At 32.6% G+C, this 14023-nt stretch overlaps 1 protein-coding gene across 1 annotated transcript in view; it reads left to right on the top strand.

Moving 5' to 3' along the window:
• The window catches only part of Mical (Molecule interacting with CasL), a 277488-nt gene that overhangs the window by 243168 nt on the left and 20297 nt on the right, over nt 1–14023 (top strand). Inside the window, 2 exon segments of the mRNA XM_067761247.1 lie at nt 12658–12898; nt 13312–13519. Coding sequence (XP_067617348.1) covers nt 12658–12898; nt 13312–13519 — 449 coding nt within the window.

The following is a 14023-nucleotide window of genomic DNA, read 5'->3' as shown; positions in this document are numbered from 1 at the left end:
GCCATGTACGTCTATCTGTTTGATCGCAAATTGTTCCCTTAATTTTTAAGGCATCTTAATGAAATTTGGTAAGCGGGTATATTTTGGTGTCCGATTAGACATTTTTCGGAACCGGATGAGACCGTTACCGCATACATCCCCCATACAACAAATTTTTGAGAAAATAGGATTTTTTTCATATCTTCCTCAATCAAATAGAAGCTTCAAGTTTTACCAGACGCTAATAAAATATAAAAAAAAAACAACTTCGTTATTTCTGCCCATTTTATCAATTAGAAGCTTCAAATTTCACAAAATGCTTATATATATGACATATATTGTTGTTTAGAAAACTCTTAGAAATCGGTGTATGTAATATATATCCCATGTTAACAAATCATCAGATAAAAGATTCATAGTCATAGCTACCTCAGTTGTTAATTAGAAACGTGAAACTTTGTGTCAGAATGACAGACTTATTATCTATTTGACATTTATCGAAAATTTCGCTTATGTATGTACATCTGTTCTCTATATATTACATATCTTATACAGCCGATTATTCGGGTATTACGAATGATATAAGATTATTGCTCAGGTCTTCATGAAAGGTATGAAATCTTCGGCACAACCGAAGACAGTCCCGTCCTTATTGTATTCTTGTCCATCCCTTATTCCCTCCCACTCCACCTTTCACTTCCACTCCCACTCTCAGTCCCACTCCAATTCTCACTTCCATTCTTACTTCAACTCCCACTCTCACTCCGAGTCCCATTCCCACTCCAAGTTTGACTGCTACTTACTCCCTCCCACCCCAACTCTACTCTCACTTCCTCTCTCAATCCCAATTCTACTTCAACTCCCACTATACCTCACCCATATATGGAATCTGTAATAAATTTTGGTAAAGTGAATTTAAATTCCATATATGGGCGTGGCTTACTTTTTCAAAAACGTTTTTCTAAGCCATCCTTCAATCATAACGAACGAAACAAAAAACAAATTTCGAACTCGGTCAAGACGTTTTTGAGTTTTAGCGAGTCTTAAGGCACACCAATTCATTTTTATATACATAATAGTGTACCCGGCAGAATTTGTCCTGCCCGAAATTCGGTTTGCCTACATTAAAAAATTGAGCCTCGCTTCCCTTTTTCTATCTCTAACCCAATCTCGTCTACTTTATCCTCCGTTTTCGTTCCTATTCCTCCCAGACACACTCTTTCTTCTGCTCCCACGCCAACTCTCACTACCATTCTTACTATCACTCCCGTTCCCACTCCAACTTCCATACCCACTGCACCACATATGAGTACATGGAATCTCTATAGCAAAATTGCGGAGATAAAGCGAATTTAAATTCTTCCTAATAGGGGGCGTGGCACCGCCTACTTTTCCAAAAAAGGTTTTCTAAACCATCCTTTAACCATAACTAGGGAAAATAATAAACTTCGAAATTGGTCAAACCGTTTTTGAGTTTAAAGGAGACAAACGCGCAGCAATTCATTGTAATATGTGCACATATAAGGATAATAATAAATTAATTTTTTCTTTCAAAAAAATACTTTTAAAAACTTTTGTGATGATTTGATTCTACTAGAAACTTATTTTTTGAGCAAAATATCCAACTCGCGAGGAAAAAAAGTTACAAGAAAACAATCTGGGGGATGGCAGACACCCAATGCATAATCAATATCGACAGTTGAGTGGAATAACACACTATCGCTTCTGCAATTGCAAAAACGCCCAATCTCACAAAAACTTTTGAATGAAATACCGCTATTCAAAATTTGTCTGAATAATGCCGCACCTCAGAATTTTATTCAAAACATGTTTCGCAAACGCGCCTTTCCTAGCTCGACTCAATACAATTTGTGGTGAGATAGTTTTTATGAAGCAAATTCTGGCATTGGGCATCAACCGAATTCTGAGATAAAGATGTTTTTGAAAAAATATTCTGAGATATGCCTTTTTCGAACTGGTGCTCGAGATAGGGTGATATTCCACTCAGTTGTCGATATATGTGGCCCGGTCTATGAAAATGTGGCTTATGACTCAAAAAAGAAATTGTGAGAAACAGCTGTTAACAGCTGTTTTTTTTTTTTAGTCATAAGCCACCGTTTCATAGACCGGGTCACATATGATGAATTTCATATCAAATCCAATATGCGTTGAACCCGATCCCCTCAGAATTTGATGAAATTTTGCATGGGGTTACATCTTACCCACCCAAACACAACCTCATTTTTAGAAATTTCATTTTCGAAAAATTGTGGGCGTGGCAAGGTATCGAAATATCCAAAAATATTAGAAAAATGACGATAATAGGTACTTTTAAAGTGTCATTACTACGGAATGGCTTTACCGATTTCAAAGATCTTCATACCATTAGAAAGGTATTGAAATAAGCTTTCAAAAAAATACACTGTAAAAATTTTTAGTACACTGAAAAAAAATTTTTTTTTTAATAAAATTTAAAACTGAAAAAACACTTCAAAGATCAAGCGATTTTGAAAAATAAAATTTTATTTTAGAAAGGTCTATTTAATGTATATAACATACCTGAAAACTAAAATGGGGTTTTTTTTTAATTTTTTTAAGTAAATGCATCTCTTGGTTACTTTGTGATATTTTGATATCACGCGTAAACTAATCAACCGATTTCAAAAATTTTTATACCGTTAGAAAGGTATTAAAATCACCTTTGAAAACATATACTGTAAAGATTCTATATTATACTGAAAAAAAATTTTTTTTAATTTTTTTCTACATTTTTTTTTTCAAACTGGGAAAACACTTCCAAGACCAAGCGATTTAAAAAAAAAAATTTTAGAAAGGTCGATTTAATATAAAAACTAGAATGGTGTTTTTTTTTTTTCTTTTAAAAAAATTTATAAGTAAAACCATCTCTTGTTAACATTTTTTTTATTTTGCTATTATTGTGTGACAAAAATGGTACCTAGCTATACTTTGGAAGTTATACAGATACTATGACTAAGTATTCTAATAGATTCGAACAAGAATCGTATTATCAAATTTTTCAGACACGCACAATAAATAGACATACACTTGATAAAGTTAATTTTTTATTTTTATTTATTTGAATTTAATATACAACTTTGCGCAGCTCATACTGCTGACTTTCGGAATATTTGCTTACTTACTAGTTTGTTCAGGTAAACTACGCCTGTCAATGCTAGAGCGTTTGACGTCCGAAAACTTTGTTTTATCTTTTTGTATATCTTTGCTAATTTTTATCAATTCGTAAGATAAATCATGCCCAAAAATGTCTTTAATTTCCTTAGATGTCATGGTGTTTGGTAATAGAGATAATATTTTTTGCTTATCCAAATTATTTGAGCAGTTTTCGATTTGATATTTCATGTTCTCCAAAATTTGTTCGTAGTAAGCTTTGATCTTCTTTAGGTCTTCTGATAAAGTTGACAGTGAACCACCTTCAAGTGAATCCGAAATACTTTGCGCAATTTGCTGTGTTTTTTTGCAGTATGAATCCCTTTCTAAATATTTTCGCTTAATTGGCGATGGATGGCTTCCATGATGAGGAATAACATGCTTATTTATATTGTCGACGAGTTCGTTGCGTTCGAGTGATTTACTATAGCTGCTGCATGTTGGAACTTCCTTATATTCTTGATACAATTCACCGCTAGTCAAGATTTCTTGTGCCTCTTCACTTTCCGTTTCAGTAGAACGCTGATTATCAGCAATCTTGATAGCATCCTTAAGTTTAAAGCGACAAATTTCGCAAAATACGGCAACGATGAATGTCGGAGACTGCTGGAAAATGCTCAGATATCAGCGCTGCTTCGTTTAAGCTAATGTTTCGAAGTTGAGAGGAACATTTTATTGATAGCTGCACACATCTGTATTTATTAGTTGATTCCATATCAATGCCTAGTTTCGTTCGGGTCTGTGTCTATCCGTTGTGTTGTTTTTTATAGTCCATGGGTGCTGTGGCAGGTAATGTCAATCTATGTGTCCGTGGTAGGTAACGTTAATATGCGTGTGTGTGTGCGCGGTATTGATACGTCCGAATTGTTACCTTTTCCAAGGGTTGTTTTTGTAGGTATCTAGACATACCGCTTGTTAGCTAAGCGGTAGGTTGAGGTAGGTAGAAATCGGTGATTTTAGCCGTTTGGTAAATTTTTCGTTTTTGCTTGTTCATTGTTACGTGTTTGGTTGCTGTACCTTCTGGATTTTGCTGTTTTTTGTAAACGAGTTTTAAGGGTTCAAATATTTCGTCAGAGATAGTGTTGGTTTGTTTGTTTATTATCCTGCCGTCAAATGTTTTTAACTTGTATATCTCCATGTTCTCAAGTACATTGAGCCACCGACCTTTTCCTTGTACGTGAAGTATTCGAGCCGTTGTTTTGATGTTAGCTGGGGTGCACCCCACTGGAATAAAAACAGTTTACAGTGTATTTTTTCAAAAGGTGATTTTAATACCTTTCTAACGGTATAAAAAATTTTAAAATCGGTTGATTAGTTTACGCGTGATATCAAAATATCAGAAAGTAACCAAGAGATGCATTTACTTAAATAAATTAAAAAAAAGAAAAAAAACACCCTTCTAGTTTTCAGATATGTTATATATATTAAATCGACATTTCTAAAAAAATTTTTTTTAAATCGCTTGGTCTTTGAAGTGTTTTCCCAGTTTGAAAAAAAAATTTAGAAAAAAATTAAAAAAATTTTTTTTTTTCAGTGTACTAAAAATTTGTACAGTGTATTTTTTTGAAAGCTTATTTCAATACCTTTCTAATGGTATGAAGATCTTTGAAATCGGTAAAGCCACACCGTAGTAATCACACTTTAAAAGTACCTATTATCGTCATTTTTCTAATATTTTCGGATATTTCGATACCTTGCCACGCCCACAATTTTTCGAAAATGCAATTTCTAAAAATGAGGTTGTGTTTGGGTGGGTAAGATGTAACCCCATGCAAAATTTCATCAAATTCTGAGGGGGTCGGGTTCAAAATGTACGTTTTTTTCAGCCTTTGATATGAAATTCATCATATAGTAAATATATGCTTACACTTACAAATTTATGAATAAATCGAGGAATTACATATATATACATCCAAAGATAAAAAATCACGTATATTACACATATGTTTGTATATAGGTATATAAGAGTGCTCCGAAAAAGCCGATGAAAAAATCAATACAGTTAAACTAAAATTATTTTTGCCGGTTTATCTTTTGGAAAACCAAATTTTTAAATGAACTTAACCTGTAATAAATTAACTGCCTAATTAATGAAAAAAAATAATGATAATTTTTAATTTAACTAATCATCGGTGTTTGCTGCCTCATATAAAGAAAATACCGTAGGCAGCAGTAGCGCAAAACTGTCAGTATCCAAACTTTGAAACGTTTGCGAATCGGCTTTTGAATGTTCATTTTGGGCAAAATTTTAAGGAAACTTGTTTGTCAGTATATATAACCATTTCAGGGTGTGGCACCCGAAAAAATACGATTTTTTAAAATAAGGGCCACTCTACTGCACATACATTACACCGTTTCAGAAAAAAATGAATTTTTCCCCCAAAAGGGTCAAATATTTCGTTTTGGTGCAAGAATTGATATATTCAAATCTATCTACCTATATGTATAAAATTCAATGTCTGTTCGTTAGGGCACTTAAAACTTTCGAACTATGAAATTTTGTATAGTGATTCCAGGTTCCTGGAAATAACATAGGCATGTTTTTGTGATGGAACTTGAAAAAAAAAATTGTTCGCGGGCGAAGCCGCGGGCCCAATCTAGTAAACTCTAAATATTAATGCAAGAAACACTCATGAAACGGTCTTATTTATATGCATACATACATACATGTGTGTAAAATTAGTTTATGAACAAGCGAACTTCAAAATTGACAAGTGATGGAAAATAAGTGCCATTAATTATTTCATATAAACAATTAGAATATTTTTTTATGTATAGATATGCGTACATACAATAGCGTTTTATATCGACTTACTAACATTTATACATATTCAAGTTAAGAACGATTATGTAATATCTTACATACATACATACATATTTTTAAATGCAATGTTATATATATTTATTATTTTATTTAATACATTTTTATTTCATATTGCTAACAGGCAAAACGACAACTTTTTCATTAAGTTTAATGCATTAAGTTGAGTACATACATACATACTTTTATGTATATTTTTATATAATTTAATTTTATTGTTGTGCTTATTAAATTTATCGAATAAATAATTTTTTGTTGACACAAGTAATCTCGTTTTATGAATTACATAATTTTGCTATTAGACCAAATGGTTGACCTTTCTTTTAATATACATTTTCAAAAGTAATTCGCTCACTCTTTCTCTTCTCAGTCCCCTCACTCTTTATCAGCCGCTTTTCCCTTCACTTTAATTTTCCCTATTTCCATATACCTTTAGCGCTCAGGCGATTCCTCGGCCTTTATTATTTCCTCCGTGTCTCTCTCTCTCTCTCTCTATATATCTTTAGGTTTCTCTTCGTTTTCCTCTTGATCTTTCCTTCTTATCTCCCTCTACCTGTACCTCTGCTGCTATCTCCACACGGTTAAAAGTTGTACCCTAAATCTGAAACTTTCTTTTAATACGTATATGACCAAATCAAATTTGGTTTAAAATTTAGATTATACTGGTCTTCCTGAAAATGATTGCGCAGAACTGGTTTCAATTTCAAACTAGGCAAGTTATAAAAAGAAAAATATAGTAGGAGGTGGCCCAGTTTCGAACCGATGTGCCTACTGAGCTATCACATATGTGTAATGCAACACATCGTAACACCCTAAATGTACACCAAAATGTTAAGAAAAATAATCTTTAACCTTCAGCACTTTCTACAAATAAAATGTTTAATTTCTAGACATTCAGCAGTAAAACTCTTGGGTCTTGCTAGTAAACCAGAGCTGTATACAGTAGACTGGATCGATTTATTAACCGATATTGCGCAATCGATTTTTCGATAGGATTTGGGCTCAGGAAAAAAAGTTCCACTACGCATACCCAAAAAAATAATTTTCGAGCCTGCGAAATTTCATATTTTTAACTTTTTTTCGACTTTGATTTTTAAGGTTTTTTTCATTACCTACTAAAAAGTTTTCATTTGATTCTAAAATTTTCATGTATACCCTGTCCGACCCAGAAATGCCCGCTAAAAACGTTAGCGATAACAGTTTTTTGAAAAAAAAAAAAAATCAATTTTTGAAAAAAAAATATATATTTTTTTCAAAAAACTGTTACCGCCACCGTTTTTAGCGGACATTTTTGGGTCGGACAGGGTATACATGCAAATTTTACAATCAAATGAAAACTTTTGTAGTAGGTAATGAAAAAACCTTAAAAATCAAAGTTGAAAAAAGTAAAAAAAAAAATGAAATTTCGCAGGCTCGAAAATTATTTTTTTGGGTATGCGTAGTGGAACTTTTTTTCCTGAGCCCAAATCCTATCGAAAAATCTATGGCGCGATATCGGTTAACTTTCGTCCATACAAATAAACCCACCCTAGTATACATGTTTCTATTTTTAGATTTTTTACTTTTCGGTTTGGGTTATGAGATATAAGACGCATTGCTCAATAAAGTTTAAAATTTAAACCTAATAATATTAGAAAATAAAGCAGTAAATTGAGATGTTTAGAGTTTAGGTTAACATTTTTCTTATATTGCTTAAACCGATGAATTGGTCAAAATTTAGGCTCATATTTTTAACTATGCACTATCACTTCCACCCCTACAATAGTCAGTTCAACAAAAACAAAAAAATTTTTATCAAATACAGAGCTGCTCAACCCCTTTACACTTATAGCACTTTTGTTTTTGTTTTGCTCTAATGAATAGGCACAGATACAAATTCACACTTGGAATATAAACAAAAATGTTCATAGCATAGCCCTCACATATAAATTAGATACGTATGAAAGTCCCTGAATTTCATATGAAAGTGCAAAGAAAAATCACTTCCATATGAAGCCAAGGCACTTCAGTATGATATTCAATTTACATACAATAACAAATTGACAACAAATTTTTTTTCGAAAATATTGTAGCACTGAGAAAAATTTTAATTCAAAATTTATTCATTAAGGGGACCATCAAAATTCTTTAAACATTTAAAATAACTTTTTTTTGTTCAATTTAAAAAAGTTTCAGTGTACATATAGCTTTGTATATGTATTGCGATTTGCACTTCCATATATACATTTTTGAACAGCCCTGATCAAACATAAGCCACCGCTCTGTTAAAATAAAAATAAAAACAAATACATAATTTGCGGGAACCCCGCTCAGAAATTTTTTTCAATTGAAAAAACTGTTTTCTAAAGATTTTGATGTTGTTTTCAATGCCTGGAACCCAGGAGTTTTGGTGTGGTAGGCGTATCACGCTACCATCACACTACGGTGGCCGGATAACTCTGCTCTGTTAACTAAAAATTATTAATGTCACCCTAAGAATAACTGTTAAAATAACAGATTTGCTTTAGAATTACAGTGGTTTTTGAAATGATAGAGATTTCTCTGGCGCGATAGTCATAAAAACAAAGTAGTGAGCTGTTGAAATGGCCAATGCAATAATATACTGTGGCGAATATTAGCAGTTGTATACATCACTATGCTGCTATTAAATAAATGCACAAACAATCAAGCAAGCAGCCACACTTATGTACATGTACACATTAAAGTAAGCAGTCACACTTATGTACATGAACACATCAAAGCAAGCAGCCACGCCTACACATAACCAACAGCTTCAAGAGAAACAATCATACATCACGTTATCATCAGCTAAGAGCAGACGTTGTCACTCACACACACACCCGCTTATAGCTTAATAACCAAGTATGAGATACAAATGTTCCAGAAGGCATGTTCGTGAAAAGTCTAGAGCTTAAGATAAATATGCGAACGAGGCAACAGAGAGTATAAAAGCAGCGCAAGCTGAGGAATAAGAATCAGTTTGATTTAAACACGCTATTAGTGAAGTACTACACCCAAAGTAGTATTTCAATACTGACTATTATTTATTCGACAGTTCAACAATTCGAACGTTAGCAGAAGGTGTATAATTATCAGGAATTTCCAAAAACTCGTTACAATACAAATCAGTTATATTGATTGAGTATGTGTAATTTTTACAGAATATTATTAGCTTGAGACCAATAGTTTTTCTTCTGGTTGAATTAACCATAATGCAATAAATTTTACTAAATGTTAATTCAAGAATAACAAAACTGATTTCTTGACTTTACTAGCTTCGTTTCTTTCAGTGCAAAAACGTTTTCGAAAAAATTAAAAATGTGTTTAAAAATTTATAATATTAATATTTAGAATTTAAATTCGGCGCTTTTCGTATACACCACTCGAAAAAAAAAATATTTCAAAATCAATTCGAATTTTGAGAGATATAACTTGTACTTAGCTAGACTAAAACTAATTGGGCCACAAAACTGCATACTCGAAAAAATTTCGAAAAATCTAAATACAGAAATCCATGCAGTCTTTTGAATACTTCTTGAGTTTTCGAAACTTTTCAAAAAGGTTTTTTAAGGATATTGGTTAACATAGCGTTAGCTTACTGTGAAAATGTGCTAAGTCACTTTTTTTGAAAAAATTTATTTTAATGCAGTTTTAAAACTGAATTCAAAATACATCTATTACAAAAAAAATGTTTTAATTTTTCATTTTTACGTGCTGTGGGCAATGATGTGTAAATGTGCTAAGTCGTCAGCTGTTAAAAAGAATATGCTAAGTCAACAATATCAGTCTGAATTACTAGTAATTTCTTTGTGCGCGCATTTTTTTAGTTATTTAAATCATTTAGTCTAAAAGTGCATGTTTTGTTGTTGTTGTATTAATGATAAAGACACTTCCCGAAGGCTTTGGGTACGTTCCGGTAACAAAGCACTATTAAGGTACTAGCCCGACCATCTCGGGAACGATTTATATGACCACATTAAAACTTCCATGATGAACTTGGGGTCGCCAGAGCCTCGGCTGTCAATGAAACAGGATTCGCCACGGTTAGGTGAGGTTGACAATTGGGTTGGAGAAGCTATATATTGCGCTAGCAACCCTTTCAGAGGGTTGCGCAACACAACCCCTTGAAATTGAATTCAACCAATTGAGACATGCCTTTGGTGTTTGATAAATGCTTTGCGCTGACCATAATCTACTTCAATTCATACATGTCGATAACTACACGCTTTCTTACAGACTAATTAAAAATAGAAAACAATTCAAGCTTAAACTTATATAAGCTGTTATTAAAATTAACAACACTACTGAATCGATTTGCTAGATGTATAGTCCTAGTGATAGGTTCATTCATATCATAATTCGTTTTATCACGCAGTGGAATATATGGAATGAACAAATTAGATAAATCAGAGCAATTCGTGCTAAGTTTATTACATGATAGGCAAGCATGAGTGAGATAAAAGTTGTCCTGTCATGCAAAGCCTGACGACCAAGCAATTTGTGCCTGCTGGTATATGATGGCAGGCCGTAAAGCAATTTTTGTAAAAATTTTTTGAATTTTCTCAATTTTATAGGAGTTAGATTCGTAGAAAGACCACTTCTGACCAAGGATATATAATGTGCCTTCAACGTCATAGGGTCCTTAAAGTCACTGGTGTTACGTCTACTGAACCCAACCATTGCAACAAAATTTGAAACAATGAAGTCAATGAAAGAGAGTTTGGAGTCAAAAATTACACCCAGGTCTTAACTCTCTTGACAATGATTAAGAGTTTTAGCATTTAGTTTGTAGATAAAGTATGTGGCAGTTGTCTTTTTGGAATAAGACACAACACTGCATTTGTTTGAATTTAAAAATAAATTATTGTCTGTGCACCATCCGGCAAAAGAGTCCAGATCAGAACCGTTAGAAGTAGTTTGACAAATAAATAGTATTTTTGTGAAATATATAGTTTTAGTGTTATATTTCAATCATTAAAGGGGAGGAGTGATGGGGAAACATATTGAGTAAAAAGTGCTAAGTCAAGAGAAAAAATTTGTTTTGAGTGCGGAAATTGTGCTAAGTCTTAAAATAGCTGCTGGGTTAGCATACATGATTTTTATTTTTTTCAAAGCTTCTACACAAAAGTATTGCAACTGCAATGAGGATACCATTCACAGTTTTGAGAAAAAAGGTTATTTCAAAAATTATTCATTTTTTCGTAAAATTTGTAAAAGGGACTTAGCACATTTTCACATTAAGCTAACGATAGTTTCCTTTACATAATTCATTGAAGTTTTTTTTTTACTTTATTTACTTTACTTTATTTAAAACTAGCAGGGAACCCGACGTTGTTCGGGATGCGTATTTATATTGAAGTGGCTCTTATTTTTTTTTTAATTTTATTTAGTGTATGTGTACGACAACCAATCGCACACCTACCAAAGCATCGCAGTACACACGAAAACTTTGCGCCACCTGTCAGCGAATAGATAAACCGAATTGCACCAAAAGGTTTGAGTCCCGCATTACGCGTGTAAAAGGTTTAAAATCTTAGCTAAAAGTATTTCATATTGTAGGTAAATTTAAAGATTTTGGAGCAAATACATTTTGACCGATAACTCAGTTATCGATTAATTTATCGAAATATTACAAAATTCAAATGAAACCTGTGACCTTCCTCTATTGTACGCATATTTAGAGGTTTTAGGTAACCTCATTTTAACCGATTATCGTAATATGGCAGCGAGAAATAATTTTTTTTTGGTACGCCACTGTATCTATTCATGAATTTGATTTTTAATTTATATCAAGCTGAAAAAAAACTTTGCAAAGGCATTCTTTGATATTTGTTTGGAAACTAAGTGTATTTTCCTTCGTTTTTCAAAAAAAAATCCTTAAAAGTAGCTTAATTATAGCTTAAACAACTATATCTTTTTTGTTTCTCACGCGATTTTAATGAAATAAGTTCTAGATTCCCTTCTGGATTACAGGCTATCCATCTGTGAAAGTCTCATAAAAATCCATTCGTTAGTTTCCGAGATTATCGATATCATACAGACAAACAGAAAAAAGTGGTGCCGATGGATTCTACGGCATTCCAAACGTCAAGTACACTCATTTTTTTTTTTAGAAATCTTGGATGTACAGACACGATTTTCTAGAGATTTATTATAGTATAGATTTTCACTGTTAATCTCGTGTTGACAGCTGAGCTGTAATGTTTTAGTTTTATCGAATATTCACATTTCTGGAGCATGCAATTTTTTCATATACTCCTTCAATTTATTTTCGTATCTTTTATTTTTTAGCTGGTGAAAAGTTAATGCATTGCTTTTATTTCATAATAGTTGTTGTTGTTTTTTTTTGCCAATTTCAATCTATTGCAATATTTCATTAATCTTTCACTTGACAAACTAACAACATAATTACCTCTCATTTACCTGCAATTATACTAAAAACTAAATATGACCTGTCTTTTTTCCACGCCGCTGATTATGATGCTACCAAACTCAAAAATTAATGCGCGCACGGCTTGAAATCATCACCCAAACACATATTTTTCAAAAAATATTAACAACAATTGTATAAAAAAAAAATCATGTTTAAAATAAATAATTTAATTCAAAACCAAATTATTTGAACGAAAATTGTAAAAAAAAAAATTGAAACCAACAAACATAATTAGGATAAAGACGACTATGTGTTTGAAAAACAAATTCATGACAAAACAAATTTATCAAATACCAACATCCATTTGAACACTACACCAACAAAGAAGTGCAATAAAAAGTCATCAGCAGCAATGCTCTCATCATCCAGCCCACAATTGTTTATCCATAGACCGAATTATATGGCAAGCCATGATATTGATGAAACCACACCGCCGCCCATACCGCCTTTGCCACTCAATTATCAGAGATCTGATGGTTTGTTTTACACTTATTCTACTCTAAATACAAGGCGAATCCATACCAGGTGGTGGCAAAACGAATTCAACCAATTCGCCGTGCAGGAGAATGTCAAGACAGAAGAAAATTTTCATTGATTTCGTTTACATGACATATTGTTGTACAAGGCGTTGTATGGAAAATAATCAAAAAGAAGCAATCAGCTGTTGGGATAACAACACCTGGTACTGAATTCGCCTTGCTCTAAATACATACATATTTTTTTACTACATTTTTGTTTTTATTGTACTTAAAAAAAAAAGAGATACGTGCTACATGTTAATTTATTTGTATTATTATTATTTTTATTTCATTCTATGAAATATTCATATGATAAATATGTATAATTATATATATATAAAAAATAATTGTTGTTTACATCGTCGTTTAAGATGAGAGCAACGCAACCGAGACGCGTGAACAGAAGCGGCAGCGTGCCATATCGAAGGCTGTTCGACAAGCTGAGCTCAAGCGACTCAGAATCGCTCAGGAGATTCAGCGGGAGCAAGAGGAGATTGAGGTGCAGTTGCGAGAGTTAGAGGCGCGTGGCGTACTTATTGAGAAAGCATTACGTGGCGAGGAGGAACATCATGCGAGCACGTAAGAATTTTTGCATACAGCAGCGAACAGAAAAATAGCAATGGATATGCTTTTTGATCAACTTAATTCAATTAAATTCTTCTTTTTTTATTTTCGATAATTTAAGATAACATATCTATAAATTTTGTAACAGAAACAAGGCAAACGAATTCCTAAAAAGTTTTGGAAAAAATTGGACGAATTTTGCAAACTTTTTGTTCAAATTTTTTAGAATTTTTTTGAGTATCAAAAAAATATGAAACTTTGCAAAACAAAAAAAAATATCAAAAATCGATACGAATTTTGAAAGATCTATAACTCGTACTTTGTTAGATTAATACCGTTTTCACACAGAAACTTAATCGAATCACAATTTTATTTAATCACCCCTATTCTGCATTTCGATTACGTTCCCGTTCTACGCTCCGCTTTAATCGAAATTGGGTATTCTGCATTACGACGGAATCGTAACGAGAAGAGGAAGAGCAAAGAATTTTTCGAAATCAGCTGTTTGTACGGAATGTG

The sequence above is a fragment of the Eurosta solidaginis genome, chromosome 1 (genome assembly GCF_040869045.1).
Source record: "Eurosta solidaginis isolate ZX-2024a chromosome 1, ASM4086904v1, whole genome shotgun sequence".
Taxonomy (NCBI): domain Eukaryota; kingdom Metazoa; phylum Arthropoda; class Insecta; order Diptera; family Tephritidae; genus Eurosta; species Eurosta solidaginis.
Note: the sequence above shows the minus strand (reverse complement) of the source record. Positions and strands in the feature narration are given on the sequence as shown.